At 43.4% G+C, this 15,884-nt stretch overlaps 1 protein-coding gene and 1 long non-coding RNA gene across 2 annotated transcripts in view; one reads left to right on the top strand and one right to left on the bottom strand.

Moving 5' to 3' along the window:
- LOC135918096 (uncharacterized) overlaps positions 1-15,884 on the top strand; it is a 135,625-nt gene that overhangs the window by 54,451 nt on the left and 65,290 nt on the right. The gene's annotated exons all lie outside the window — the stretch shown is intronic.
- LOC135918064 (cytochrome P450 3A41-like) overlaps positions 1-15,884 on the bottom strand; it is a 46,972-nt gene that overhangs the window by 10,888 nt on the left and 20,200 nt on the right. The window contains exons 5-10 of the mRNA XM_065451731.1: positions 13,611-13,730; positions 10,089-10,177; positions 7,609-7,751; positions 5,778-5,893; positions 4,328-4,418; positions 337-494 (exon numbers count right to left, since the gene is read on the bottom strand). Of these exons, the coding sequence (XP_065307803.1) occupies positions 337-494; positions 4,328-4,418; positions 5,778-5,893; positions 7,609-7,751; positions 10,089-10,177; positions 13,611-13,730 (717 nt within the window). The remainder of the gene's footprint in view (positions 1-336; positions 495-4,327; positions 4,419-5,777; positions 5,894-7,608; positions 7,752-10,088; positions 10,178-13,610; positions 13,731-15,884) is intronic.

Raw genomic sequence — 15,884 nt, forward strand, 5'->3', positions numbered from 1 at the left:
CCCTGCTTACATGCTGTTCTTGGCGGAACGGCTGCACGTGCTGAACGCAGTACTCCAGCTATTGTTTAGTAGGGCCCCATAAAAGCCTGATCAAAATGCCTGACAAAATGCCCACTGTAGTAGAATTTTGGGCTGGTGCGTCCAAAATTCACACTAGGCTTCGCTTGTCGGAATCAGATTTTAAGAAGTAAAAACTTATTTCCCGATCAACCCACTTAATTAAAAGGTAAGACAGCGTCATTTGATAACTGTCAGCAATTATCCCCGTTATAGAAGTGCAGCCGTGTATGCAGTACATAATTTATGCAAGCAAACAGCAATGTAATTGTTTTATACCTTTGTGAGCGCGTTGTCTATTTCTGCAATGACCCTGTCTTGACAATCAGGATTAAGGGCCAGGTAGTAAGTGGTAACGCTGAGGGCCATCGTGACGCTCTCTACTCCAGCAACGAAGAATCCTATCCCTTGGGCTGTTATCTCTTCAAGTGACATTTCTGAAAAATGTGTTTACAAGAGTTTTGGACGTTTTTTATTTTACAATACCGGAAACAACATTGTAGCGTTACAAGATTGAATAACCCAAAAAATCAGTGGAGTAATCTCACGTGCTTACGAGCAATCTACGTAGCAATCAGCAATATGTGAAGTAAAACTACACTTCGCGAATAATTATTTTTCAAATAATGCTCGTGGCTGTGCAACTGTTCTAGGAAAAAGTCAGTATTTAAGTATCTTTTTCTTAGATAGAAAAGCCGCCAGAAATTCTTCCCAACTGTGCTACCTTTTTCTAGTGTTGTGAGGACAAGCTCACTTTGGACGTCTGCTGCAATATTTCCCGCAATTACAAAAAAAAAATTATGGGGTTTTACCTGCCAAAACCACTTTCTGATTATGAGGCACGCCGTAGTGGGGGACTCCGGAAATTTCGACCACCTGGGGTTCTTTAACGTGCACCTAAATCTAAGTACACGGGTGTTTTCGCAATTCGCCACCATCGAAATGCGGCCGCCGTGGCCGGGATTCGATCCCGCGACCTCGTGCTCAGCAGCCTAACACCATAGCCACTGAGCAACCACGGCGGGTTTCCCGCAATTACAGTCAAGCAAAAACAATAACCTGTGTGTCTTGTAAAAAAATCTGTCATGTCTTCTTCCGCAATCCTAACGACTCAATATTATGTTGGTGCATTAAAGAGATGGTCAGTCAGCCCTTCTACATATAGTTAAAATGAAACCTATTGTCTTCCCTTTAGCACGTCCAGTTTTCTCATATATTATTCACTGCAGGCGTCCCAGAAAGAAAGCAGGATACTTAATTTAAAAAAAAAAATCAGCGCCCAACCACTTCGTCCACATGTTTAACCAGCGAAGCTGAAACGTGCAACCCCGTAGTTTATGACGAAGTTAATCCCGACGATTCATAACACGACGGCTTGGTAGGCTGCGGGATTCTCGGTACGCAGTTTCTGCTTGCGCGTGGTGGCACGAGCTTGTTCTTGGGACCGGGCTGCAGCATCAACGAGCTCGTCTACACGGCGTAGACGAGCTCGTTCCCCGTTCTTCTCGCCGAATTGCTGATCGAAATATGCCTGCTCCTCAGGAGTACGTATGACGCGTTACGTACCCATTTCAGAACTGGAGAGAAACTGCTGCGCGTGCGCTTGGCTGTGACGGAGAGGAACGACGTCACTACTGGCGGAGCCAATCGCGTGCCTCTCTCTCCCTCTCTCTCTTTTCACGCATGCGTATGGCGTTGCGTCGGAGGAATTTTTGGCGTACGGGTGACGGATGGACGGACGGACGGATGAATCGGCTAACCATATACAGCTTCGCTGCAATAGAGTAGCTGTAAGCTAGTTCTTTACCACAAGAATCATGCGATTTAAGTTTTTTCGTAAAGAACCACAACTTACATATTGCTGAAGCAAAAAAAAACAATACAGGCAAAAATAAGGCTAGATTGCTGCTCAGTGTTAAACTGAGGTACTGTCTTTGTAGCGTTTCCAGGATACGAAGCTTATTCAATCAGTATGTATTCTGACTTGGGATTTCCTTCGTTACACGTAACAACACAATATTAGTTATTTCGCTCCTGTATTCCCATAAGCGCACCATTCATCAGTAAGCTCGAAATTTTGTGGTAAAATTGTGTTATCACTAACTATCGAGATATCTTTGACGATAACGCAATTATCGGCCAATATTCAATTACGCACAACGCCATTGATAACATAGGCCAAACCACCTGCATATAAATTCAAAATATCAGTGGCCCCAGTGTACTTTCCTGAGGCACACGAAACACAAAATGATGCAGACTAGTAGGTTGATTCGAAATTTTAATAGTGAGTTGTTTTGCGGCTTTAGATACTGATTCATTGAATAATGTGAAATGCTGCCTATGCAGCCTGATTTCTACATTACCTTGTCATGCATAGAAACCGTTGTTTTATGTATTGAAGCAGAAAGGTAATTGGAACAAGAATGCATTTCGACAGACACTGTGAAAATTAATATCTCGGAACTGGTGCTATCCAGAGGATTTGTTCCAAGGGGATACGCCGTGCGAACTTGTTTCGTAAATTGAAATATTCGGTTTGATGTAATTAATTTAAAAGGTAATTAGAGTAATTACGTTAATTATTCAATTGAACATTCGCGTAGAAGTAATGGTCGTCTCATCGAGTAATTTGGATCAATGGTTAGAGTTGTGCTTTCTGTCATAGGCAGTCTTTAAACATTTCGCGCAGCTAAAAAAACACCCTTTAAAGATTTGTACTTCTAGGATCCGCATTTTTTTGCAGTATATTAAACCGCATAAACACAACTCCTTCTTTAGGAGAAAGGGAAAACTGCCATGTACCCGAATTGCAGCCCGAGGCTGTAAAGGAAACAATATGTCTATTTCATGTACTTTCCTTTACCTTGGGGCCTTCCACAGAATTAATTTGCTATCCTTTAGTTACCATTGAGATTTCGGGCTCCTGCCTCTGGCGTTTCCCGAGGCACACGTGCCAGACTTTGAAGGGCGCTCTGAAAATGTTCACCGCAGAGTTCCACAAAGTCCCTATCAACTGTGAATACATTGTCATAAGTTTTCTTTTTGGTTTTAGAACATGCTCTATAGAATGTTGAAAAACATCCGAACTTTCGAGTGTTTGCCAAAATACGAGTAAATTAGATGTCTAGTGACGTACGTACCTCTTTTATAGCTTCTGCTTCAGAGCAACAAAAATGGGAATAGCAATATTTTTATGTGTATTAGAAGCCGTTTAACTTTATGTTTAGTCTAAGTGATATGGTGAGCTAGTTAAGGGTTAATTTACCCTTTATTGGTCTCTTAAAGTGTGTATAACCAACACGAAAAAAATTGTTCGCGAAATTTCCGTACGTTCTAAATTGCACGGAACTTTCGCTAACCGGGAAGCGGTGTCAATAAAGCATTTGAGTTTATTTTCAAATTGTTTATGTTACTATCTGCTGGCAAAACACCATCGCTTGAGTGAAGGAAGCTCCTCTAACATAAACCAGAACGCAGGACAAACCACTGCGCACGTGCTACACTATCGTTCACTGAGGTAACCTGAATTTACTTTTACATTTCTATTTGTCAAATGGGAATCATCTAGCCAAACAATAACTTTTGGGGGGCTGCTGCCGTCAGCTCTCCATGTTCTTTTTTTCATTCCGATGCACTTATTAAAATACTGGCAGCTGTCACAGGCACCTGTTGGCTCTCTGCTCCTATGCGCGGAACTAAATTACGGAAACCTGAGGTGGCCAAAGAAGGGGGGAGGGGAAGATATCTGTATTGCCTAAAAAAATGACACTCTGTTTGGTAGCATATGCTGGCATTGAAGAAAATGTGGACTGAAAGGACGGAGCACCCACAGAGATGCCACATACACCACTTTCACGCTCTTTCTGCATGACCGCAAGGCCTACTGACTCTAAAGGGGAACCGTGCTAAAATGTTACACTTGCGAAAGAATACCTGAAACCAGTCCCACTGCGCGGAAACATTGTGCTCCGCGTTTCGCAGCCCATCTCATTCACTTGACTTTAAAACATTTCATACAGGCAATGCATAAGCATTTAGAACTTATATCTATAGCACGTGTTAGGGTTAACCACATGTTTGCACAGTGACGGATATAATTTTTTTTCTTTCACCCAAAGCGTTAAGCTGCGGGAGACAGTACGACCACCGCAGTCTCTGTATGCTGGGATTTCTGAAAACGGACTGCATGCACTTTGAGGACCTGGGTTTCTCGGTGTCTTTCTACCGATATCGCTACGGACATTATCATCAGGCAGACAACGCTTACTCCTAGTGTCAGCATTCTCGGCTTTATTTGCTGCGTTATCTTCCCAGTTGTAGTCAGCATTCATAAACACCTGAAGGAAGTCGTCTTCTTCCTGCAAACCAAGAAATTGAAGACGTGAGGTAGCAATCCACTGCGTTAAATTCTACTTTAGTCGTCTAAAGAAACAGTGGCCTACCACACTGGTAAATTTATGCAGTTGAAACGACTCCGCGAAACTGTTAAGGTTCCTGTCTTTGTTCTCCAGCCGGCGCGAGCTTTTGAATGGACTTACGATATATTTTAGCAAAGTGTCTTCGACATAAGTTGCGCTGCTACACAAATGTCGTCCAGTGGCAAAACGTTTTTCGAAGCAACAGTTGCCCTATATACAAAGTGAACCAGATCGTAGCCTTGCTATTATGCACCATCACAGTGTTTGGAAGATCTCGAATATTCTGCGAAAGCAGCACTTGTGATCTCTTATGATCTCACTCAGCAAAGCAATTCAAATATTTTGCGACTACTGGCCGAGCCGGGCATTAAACCTGGTATCATTCATCATGAGTTTTGTGTCCCAGTGAATTATGAGCTTTTGCCATAGGCGAGCCGAAATAAGAAGCTTCATAAACTTATCAAGAGAAGTCTTGCGAGGCTGAAATTTATTCCTCTGGATTGTTACTGCGTTATTCATTTGAAACGCATTTGTTGGTTAAGGTATCGTCATCGCGTGGCTTGAAATGATGCTCCCGCTCTACACGAGAAATACTGCACCAATATATGTACCAAGTGGCTGCGAGGAACCACGTAGCTGACATGTTACTGACACGAATCTAATTACTTGAAGGGTCCATTTACCACGTTCAAATGGTTTCAAGGGTGTCGCCAACACTAAATCTTCGCGCAAGTTTCATGAGACTGCGCCCGTATTTACAACAAAAGTTCGTAGCATAGAATTGTCCGTCAGAGAAAATTACAGCCAGTCCTCATACTGAACATGTTGTTACGGGAAGGATGGAAAGAAGCGTATGTCTATATACAGATGGCTTTTAAGTGTGGAGCCAACATGCGCAGAGCAGCGACAAAACCTAAACTCTGCTTTGTCATCTCCAAGGCCACAATCAGCGTGCCCTTCTTCCCACATTACAAACTGTGACAATATCATTCGCGAAGGCGGCTGGCCATTGGGAAACAGAACTTCCGAACGGAAAGCTTAGTGAACTCTGCCTTTGAACTGCACGCGTAATAGGCACGTTTCTATTCGTGTCATTTCGATCGGGCCACGAGGGCTTCGTTTAAGCTCCCAGTGGATTACACATTCCATTTCTTTTAACTAAGGTTGATGGTGCCCCAATCGTGAATACGTTGACTAAAATTTCAGATTTCTGTCAGAACGGCGTCGCTCATATGTAGGGCGAAAGTGCACAAAGTTTAAAGCATTAAAAAACTAGTGTCCATTAGTTTGGCACTTTACCTTGTTTTTTGACTTCCTTTCTTCAATCAAGTGCGAGACAAATGACTTGAATACATCAGTACTTGACTTAGGGGGATAATCAGGTTGCAGAATCTTGTACACAGTCGGCATGAGAACTGGAAGAGTCAAGAACAATGTGCGGTTTTTTTATTCGTTCTATTGACGATGCAGTATGCGCAGGTATATTGTGCGGGCTCCAATACTCTTGTGTTGCCTGAAATTACATGGTGGTAGCGCAGTAAGTATACAATTCTATTAGCGGGTAAGTAAGCGCATTTCCGGTATAAACTTCTCAAGCAGGCATCCACGCACTTAAGCTACTTCAGAATTCTGAGTGTTTTTTACACGAATATTTTGTGACGGAACGTTCATTGTCGCTCCTAAGGGCAGTTCCTCTAGCAAAAAATATTGCGATTACCTGTTTGACAGCCAGAAAATAAAAGACCAGGAGGTATTTTGTGCCGCCTAACAGCGCGGACTGTAGACTTACGCTCAGAGCAATGTCTAAGAGAACACCTTCTGGTGGCGAAGCTTTCAAAGTGGAGATTGTGTCCGTTGGAATATAGCGTTGAAAGAGAGAGAGAGAAAGCTCTTTATTGAAAATCTATTTATGGCCGTTTCTCACACTCACTTGCGGTGTTTGGGCATCGTAAACTGTAAGGCATGCTACAGACATTGTTTCAAAGTAAAATAAACATTTATCGTTGTACAAAACCAGGTCTGTAATATTTCTGAACTTCGCATTCAAATCTGCAGCCAAGTTTGAGTTCTGGAGTGACTGGTTCCGAAATGAAGATCGCAGTGTCCCAGTCACAGTGCTTCTGGGAGGAATGTGTCTCATGACCTCGCAAAGTGGGTTTGGAAAGCAACAACCACTCGGATAATTGATCCAGGAGCACACCAGTTGTGATAACCTTCCAGAAATTCGGCGCTTTTGAAACCCTTGCTGCAGTAAGATGTGAATTAGCAAATATTCACGTTCAGCATTTTAGGGATATGGATATTTTTACCGTTGTGAGATAATAACTGGTCGTTTCGTTTTCCATTATATCTTGGTTGGTAAAGAAAGCGCGACGGTTTTATTCTGCGAGAAAATAAACTGCCATTTATAGACTGAAATGCAAACCTCGCCGCTTATTGGTGCCGCCTTCAAAGGATCACTTCATGACAACACTGATTTTGTAGACGAGACAAACTTCTGTAAGTGGTGCAGAGGTAAATAAAGACACGAGCTAATGAAAATGTGCCCACAAAGATACAGAGACTCACATGAAATCTCCCACATTTAAAATAGAAATAAAAAGAACTATCCAATATAGGAACCTGCGGTTTGTGGCATCATGTAAAGCAATTCAATAAGGTTTTTGTAGATTTTTTCTAACCCTTTCTGTTATTTCAGGTGCTGAATAGCGGCTGAAAATGTCAACATCTACACAAAAAGACCGATTTGTGGTGTGGCATGCGGAAACGAATTAACCGATTCTGTCCAATAAAAATTTCGACGTAAATTTTTACGAAATACACGAGATCTTCTTAGTTGATTAATATTGATGCCACAAACTACAGGTGTCATTGTAACATAGTTTTTTTATTTCATTGTGAAATCAGGGAGGTTTGGAGTGGACAGCCCGCAAATTTCTATTCGATTGTCTTCATATCACACTCACATCATGACGTCATTGTGCCGGCGAGAATCAGAACCACATAGTTCCTACAACCGGAAAACTTGCTAAAATAGTTATTTGTTTGTGAGGCAACTATAATTACATTTATACTGATTCGGTGATGCATGCACGTGTTTCCTCGTGTCAAAGAAATCCCAAATACTCACATAACATTATGATTCTCCATCCACTTGAACCCATGTAAATGGCTTCAATACATTTCATAAGGGGATGATTCTTGTCATTGCTGTCGATGTCGACACTATAGTTCAAAGCAGCTGTAATTTCAAGGGCCGTGTTGCTGGCAAGTCTGCAAAAGAAATTTTTTATTCCTTTTTTAGACATTCAGCATCCCTGAATTCGAATTCGCATCGCGCATCGAATTCCCATCGCGCATTCAGTATCACTGAATGTCTCGAATTTGTTTTGGCAACTCACTTTTCCAATAACGCGCATGGTCATTCTCCTTATATGAGCTCCTTTTGAGTTACAGCAGCATCGAATATTGCGGGTAACAGTCGTTACATAAGCTAATGTGGCGACGCTCGACTCTCTCGCGTCCTCGGATGTATTCCCAACATAGCTCGCGTCTCTTTTTATGCGGCTTCCCGGCAGTACACAAGTGCCGAAGTCGGAGGGTGTTGTGGATGCGCTGAAGTATGAGATGGCACGAGTGTTCCGTTGCTAACATTATCGGACGGCGTGTATTATAAAGTTACTACAGTGAAAGCTCGTTAATTCGAACTTCAATAATTCGAACTTATGGATAATTCGAACTGTACGATTTGGTCCTGCCAAGCTCCACAGTAGTCTATGTATAAAAAAGTCCGTTAATTCGAACGCGAGAAGGTTCCCTCACGGATAATTCGAACTACGCTCGCCTGGCACACGGCCAGAGAAACGCGCCTACTGCCTACACACAAGGCTGTATTGCCTCCGAAACGGAGAGAACGGCGAGAGAAGGCAAAATCGAAAAAAAAATCTAACCGACGCGGGGTCAGCCAGAAGGCAGCGGCGGCTGCCGCCTCTCCGTTCTACGTAACCTCCGAGACTTCTTGCCCGTGGCGAATCTCGGAGGCTTTGCAAATCCTGTACAGGTGCTAATGTTGTGCGGAGATGGCACGGCAAGCGGCAAAACACAGCGAATCAACTACGTCGCAGCTGCGCTTGAAATCAAGAACCAACGAATCAGGACCTTCGCCACCTTCACATGTTCAGCGTCTTTGTCTCGGCAGTCTTCATCGGTTGTGCACCTCTGTTTTCAGCTTAGGAGGTATCGGCCGTCGCGATTCATTGTGATGGTGTTAAGCGTCGGCTAACGTTCGTTTCGGTGGACATCGGTGGTCTGGCACAGTCGGACCCACAGCTCCGACTTGAAGATGGCGTGTGCCCGCGGCACACGCCATCACTTTCTGACTCGCCAAATTTCTGATATGCCCTACTGCTTCCAAATCGCAGTGTACTGTTGCTCTCCTTCACTTTCGTTAGTTCGAACTTTCGTTAATTCGAACTGAAGCGACTTCCCCTTGCGGTTCGAAGTAACGAGCTTTTACTGTATACCAATTTACAAAAAAGCTGAGTGAAAAAATTACAATGGCAAAGGTGCCGACATGTTGTTGTGACTCTTTTGGCAACTCTACTGATATTCGAAATGTTCTACAATAACAAGAAATAATGCAGAGATCATACGTACGAACAAAGTAGAAAGATGATAACCAGTTATTTTTCAGAAAGTTTGCATAGCAATTCAGAAAAAAATTGATAAAATATTTACGGTGCGGAAAAGGCAATGTTTGCAGGCGCTTGACATAGGCGGCGCCACCATACAGAGGAACGTCTGCTGCACACTATCAGAAACTTTATGCAGACTATAATTAGAGCATACGGGAGATATACGTCTGTAACGGAGAAGTCTACTGGTTCTCAGTCATTTAGTTCCTTTTTGGCAACGCTGCAATACTGGTCATTGAATATTTTCTACTGTGCATTGACAGCCGCCACGCTGTGACTTATTAATGACTTATTAATGACAATTATTATTATTATTATTATTATTATTATTATTATTATTATTATTATTATTATTATTATTATTATAGTATGAGAACACACATACACATAGAGAGAGGGAAATAGGGATGGAGCAGGCTGGCAACTGCACCCGAGAAGAGCACAAACCTGCCTTGTGTTAGGAAGGGGGCAATAGAATAGGTAATTCGAAAGAAGGAGAATGAAAGTAAAACAGAAACAGCAATGTGACAGGCCACAAAGAAACAGGTGAAGCAATGCATATAAAGCAAGTAGGAACAGAATGTACACGCCGGAACACAAAATCACAGTGAGAAAAAGCACCCAGAATTGAATTTATCGACCTCTACTGGATGATAATGGAAAGCTCTAACTGGATACTGAGATCCCTGTTATGAAATGCTGGTCAGTACCACATGCAAATCTGTCATTGCCTGCATGACCCTACTATGACTCTTGTCAACCCTAATCTCTTCCCGTATTTTGCGCAACAATTGCTATAGGGCCGAACTGCGCGGCATCTTAGACTGACACGTTCCTATGCTGGAGAAACAACTGTCCCTGTCATGGATACACAAACGAAAGTAGGAAGGACTCAGAGTGTTTGATGGCAACTCACTCATAGAAGTTCACAGGCCTGTTTTTAGTAGCCGCGTCCATGACCCGTGATGTCATCCGTCCGGAAATGACTCTTACTTTGTTCAAGATCTGGAATTCGAAAATATGTATTGAAGCAGTATTCAGCATGAAGGCAACATTGCAATGCCTTTCTTAGAATAAGCTTTCTATATTTTTTTCTCTCTGTGCAATATTGTAGGTTGTTCTTCAACTGAGGCCTACAAAATGTGCTATTTCTCTTGGCGAGAACGGCGCGTAAGACGATTCAGGTGTGTTTGAACACGCCCTGTATCAGTACATAATATTATAAACAGGTTGTTAGAAGCTAGAGTATAATAAAACTTATGCGTAATAATATATTTGTCGAAATTGTCCCTTTCACAACAACCCATAATAGCAAGAGCAAATCGGGTACAGCGGACGTGCATGTGAATATTTGTTAAATGCCTTGTTCAGTAAGGATGGAAAACGGTACGAGTTGGAACAGGTTCCTCGTTCAGAGCGCGGAATGACGGTGGCAAGCGCTTGTACCCTTCCTTCTTCCGCTTGTCTCAGTATTCTCGTGTTTTAAATAATCAATCTTTTTAGAAATATGGCGGATCCATCAAGAGAAACGTCATCTATGAAGTCGCTTCCCAAGAGGCTTCACACTTCCTTCAGGCTGGTTAGGTTAGGTTAGGTTAGTGCTCATCTAGTCTCAATTTTAGTGCTCATCTAGTCTATTTGCTTCGTTCTGTGTGCGTGTATTAAGATCGCTCTGCAAGCATGAATGCGAGCTTCAGCAGCCTAGTGACCCATCTCACCGCACTGACTTGTTAGAAATACGTACAGAAAGTCTATGCTGACTATAGGCTGTGCAGGGCGTCATACACGAACATTTCAAATCGTCTCACTTGTGCTAACTGGCGTTCTGCCCCTCTTAAAATGTATCCACGTCAAGTAGCTCACTTCAATGGCAATTCGTGAGAGCACACGATCTCTAGCTATCTTCAGTAACAAAAGAGGCGTCTACAAGTTGCGGTAAGTGTTAACCAATTATTGAGAAGTGTTGCACACATGCATCATGCAAGAAAAAAGAAAATTTTCCTGCTGCTTTGTGACTAAATGTCTTCGGCCAACACTTAATGACTTGCAGCAGGCGTCATTTGTTGGTTTAGAGCAGGTAGACTGGACGATGAAGAAGTTCAACACAAAAGGAGAGAGGCCGATGCAAGATATCCACCTGCCGTGGGGTGACAGATGTGACATAAAGCAAATGAAATGTACACTCACATATTATGAACGCCGTTTACAGAAATTGGAAACGAAGCCTTAGGTGACTTGAGGCGACGCCCACTTCCAGTTTCCTGCATTGAGTCTTTCCCCTATTGCTGATAACATTTTCACGAAATAGGTTTCTTTTTTTATTGCGCTTATTTTTGATACCTTTTGGACATCAAGATAGATAGGAAAAATTTCTATGGGTATATATGTGTCTCATCCTTAAAAAGTTAAAGATACTATGGTTAAAATGGCCGTAGAATAGAAGGTACATGAACTATAAATCAGAATTGGCCTCCAAACACGCCGAAATCAACAACATGTGTGGCAGGTAGCTCAAAAGTCTGCATCCGTGGGTAATGTAGGAATTCAAGAAGCACTTGCACGGTGTTCGCGACTTACGTTGCGGCAAAATGTTCACTTTCTACGCTGGCTACACGGCTTTGATACCAATTGCTCAGTTTCGCTTCGCTTTCGTTTTCTTAATTTTGAATTTTTTAGCACTGATGATCTTGGCCTGAGGTGGGTAAATTCTTTTCTCTTGCGTATATTTCACCATGACAGCAAGCCTGCAGTGCACCCTGTTGAGACTGGCCTGTGTGGTGAATAATTTGTGGTGCGCCGCCCAAGCCACGACGAAAGACCAGACGTTTTAAAGACGCCGAGCCGCCCGCAAATATTGAAAAATGCCTAGGAGGCCGCAGCGCCGAAAGGACGTTAGCGTTTGCGCGTGCATTCTCGCCTACTACCCCCAGGTGCGCAAGACTCACTAATATCTGCGTAGGTTCCAAAGTGCTATCTCCCTTCAGCGAGCGCGTTCGGCGTATGCATTAGTTCATGCTCCTCCTTTTCCCCAAGAAAGGTGCCGGTGGTGTTTGTGTGTACGTGTGTGCGCACCAGTGCCTTTCCCTTTGCTGGGCTAGTGATAGTTAGACAATTCATTGTACTTGCTTCCGTGCACCAAGTGGCAACCGCGAGCGTGGAGAGCGTTCAGCCTTCCAGATTCTATAAAATACACCTTCGTCAATGGACTTCAGTCTTCGGTTTTTGAGGAAGCTTGACCATGTGTTGTTCTCCATGAGGGAGCTTAGAGCTGACCGCTCAATAACCAGGCAATGAAAGGTTCATCTTTGTTACTCGTTGCGTAGATCGTCTTTTGCTCTGCCTAAACCTCTCCATGCTGGTCAAGCTCCCGACCGTCAAGCTCACGCTACTGTCCTGCGTGAACTGTCCTGCGTGAACCGTCCTTAACAAGTGCTGGCAACGGTGGGATCCGACATCCACTGGTAGTCTACTGAAATGCAACACTGCACCGGGATGGTCTACGCCACGCCGGATTCTTGACTGCGAACTTTGGTGAAGGCGAGGCTATTCTCCACAAGTTCTACCACGCTTTTGTCAGTGTAGGTAACAAAGCAGGGAGAAGCTGTCCTTGACGCTTACAGTGCGTTAGCGTAAAGGCATACAGTACTGTGTGTACAGTTGAAAAAGCCGCACTCAACTCAGCCATGAATTTGAAGCAGTTGCGCAGACAGGAGTTATCGGAGTAGCGAAACAGTTGTGTCTGGATGTGTCTGACACACCGCGTCCGGAGATCGCAAGTGCATCCTCGCTACAACTCAATAGGCAGTAGATGCAGAAATGACGGTTTCAACTGGCAAGCGTGAGTCACAGGCGCAGCACGATGATACGGCTGAGGTCGAAACCACGTACGCGTTTGAACCCAGTGTCACCGCTGTGATTGCGGTAGTTAGAGTGTGTACCAATTAACCTGATCCATCAGAGGCGCCGCATAGGAAGAACTTTATAACTTCTGCGAATGAGCGAGGTGTAAGCAATTCACACCGCGAGATGGAGCCTTGAGGCTCCATCTTGATGATGGAGCCTCGATGATGGACTTTGGATTGGGGAGTATTGCAACTGTCAGTGTTTTTTTTTTTTCTGTGAACACGCCGATCTGCAGTCGCTCAGGCGCGCTCCAATTCATCACGCACAGCAGGAACGCGCACGCACGGGAATTCGCGTAATTTGGAGGTTCCGCGTTTTAATCACCCACGTATCTTAACGTCAAACAGGCCGAAACCACCCAGAAACATCAGACGTACTTAAATAAAAGAAACTACCGAATCTGTCTTTCGTACCAGCAAACAAATTTCAATGGACAAATCGGAAGTGCCTTGAGCCACAGCTTATACTGAAACATAAGTGTGAAGAAGTATTTGTCTAATCCTTTACCATGTGAGCGATTGCGCTCTACACTTACCGTTTTCAACCTTGATGCGGTGAGTGCCGGGGTGAAGATGGCTCGCGCTTTCTTCCACTCCTCACCTGACAGGTTAAAGATGGACTTCTTCCAAACATCACTTCCCACGGTCTGTGCTAACTGCATGGAACAGAAGCCGCCATCAAAGTAAAAATTTAACATTTCCTTCCTTTTCCATTTGGAACCAGCAACGTCTTCTATCAGGCTTTTCGCTAATGTTCTATAATTATCAGGTATTTTTTATTTATTTTGCTAATCTCGGTTATCAGCTAGACTCCCTCATCAACCTCAATGATACTGCTCACTCTTGGGCACGCGCTCTAACCCTCCGCAGCATCTGATTGGACGCAGCTCTGCAGGATGGGTACGGGGAATTTGACGACATCTTATTCACCTTTAACGAAGTCACCAAGCATATCAAATGGGCAGGCGGGCTTTTCCGCCTCCGCACAGGAAACTCTCCTTGTCTCAGGTAATCACGCTCAGAATGTTGCAGACTAGGTCATATCTCAGTTTAGCTTTCCTCAGCATTAGTGGCCCGGACGCCTTCGAGTCTACCTGCCCGGACTGCGGGTCAGTTAGCAGCTTAGAACACATGCTGTGGCCGTGCCTCTCGTTACGAGGACCTAATCAAGTCACCGAGGAGGAGTGAAGCTCTGCCAACAAGAGTTCCTTGTTTCTCCCACAACTCCGGGCTGTCCAGAGAGCCCATCATGCGGCGGTGAGGCTTGGCCTCCCCGTCCCCACGTGGGAGCGGCCCGCGGTGCTGCTCTAAGTGCGGCGCTTCTCAGGACCCTATCAAAGTTCTTTGTCTGTCTGTCTGTTGCTCCACCAAACACTTCAAAAATTGCTGCGGCAGATAGCACAATTCTAACGCTTCAGCGAAATTACATATGCCGCGGCCATTAATTCTGCGAGAAATGAAAACGCTTAACTCAATAATCAACCTAATAACAGTAATTAATTTGTAAAGTAATTACCTTATGGCATATATTTCGATCTGTGAATTATAGCCGGTGAGTTCGCAAGGTGTATGTATTTGTAACAAGTTCTCAGAATGACAGCAGTATCTAGATAATAATTTTCAATGTCTCCGCCGAAAAGCATTGGCACTCGAGTTACTTTTGTGCTTCAATGCATCAAAAAAGCTTTTTATGAAAAAGTGGAATAACTGCTCATTTTCATCACAAGTTTGTCTGTGCATATCTCGAAACCCGTGCAATCCTCAGAATTCGTTATAAGTCGTTATGGCCTGCAAACGCACTAGCTACAATTGGTACATTGAAATATATACTCTAAGTTCAATAATTAAAATATTATTTAGTATAATGATGTGAATTATTCAGATAAGTATTTTTATTTCTCGTAGAAGCAATGGCCGCCTGATCAATGTTTAAAGTCGTGCTATCGGCCCCAGGCAATTTCTTTTAAATTTCTTGCAGATAAAAATAATCCAGTAAGTTCGTAATGATATTAGTGTCTACACGCAAAGGCTCTTATCTGGGCACGTCCTTTTAACGCGACAGCGTTAAACGCAAGTGGCAGATGGTTTATGGTACTACTCTGCTAAGACTCCCTTCTAAAACGCAGACATATCAATAACGAAGTGACATTTCTGTACGCACTTCGTTTTTAAACATAGTGTGCCACTTCTCTATTTCCTATTTAAATATCATGTATGTAGACCGGAACATGTAATTTTTTTAAATGCTTTCAAGTACCCATCTCATGATTTTTCCGTGCTGTCACGGCTACGCTGTTCAGCGTACAAGAAACAAATGCGGTACCCCACTGTTCTTCCTGCTTGATTGGTTTACCGGCCTCTAGAACTTCAGAACTCTTTATTTGTTAAGCAAAATGCATCGGACTGCCGGGTCAACAAGTTCGTAAAAGCATACAAACTGCCAACAGACAGTCAATTCAAGGAAGGCGAAGGGAACATTAACTGTTCCTTTTCGTTGAAATGTAACAGTACCAAGGAGATGGAAAATGAAATTCAAGGAAAATACCGATTGCCAGGGGAAGGCGTGGCTTCCACATTTGCCGCATTACATGTGCGGTCACCACACACGCGGTGCTTGATATACATATAAAGCGCTTAAAACGGCTGCGAAGTAAAGCAGTTAGATTTATTTTTATTAAACATAAAATGCTGGATTCTGTAACAGAACTGATGAGTGCACAAAACATTCTTACATTAGCTGTACGCAAAAAATAAGCCGACTAAAATTCTTGCGAAATATTTTGTCTGGGAAGCTTGATATACCTGGTGTC

The sequence above is a fragment of the Dermacentor albipictus genome, chromosome 2 (assembly GCF_038994185.2).
Source record: "Dermacentor albipictus isolate Rhodes 1998 colony chromosome 2, USDA_Dalb.pri_finalv2, whole genome shotgun sequence".
Lineage (NCBI taxonomy): Eukaryota > Metazoa > Arthropoda > Arachnida > Ixodida > Ixodidae > Dermacentor > Dermacentor albipictus.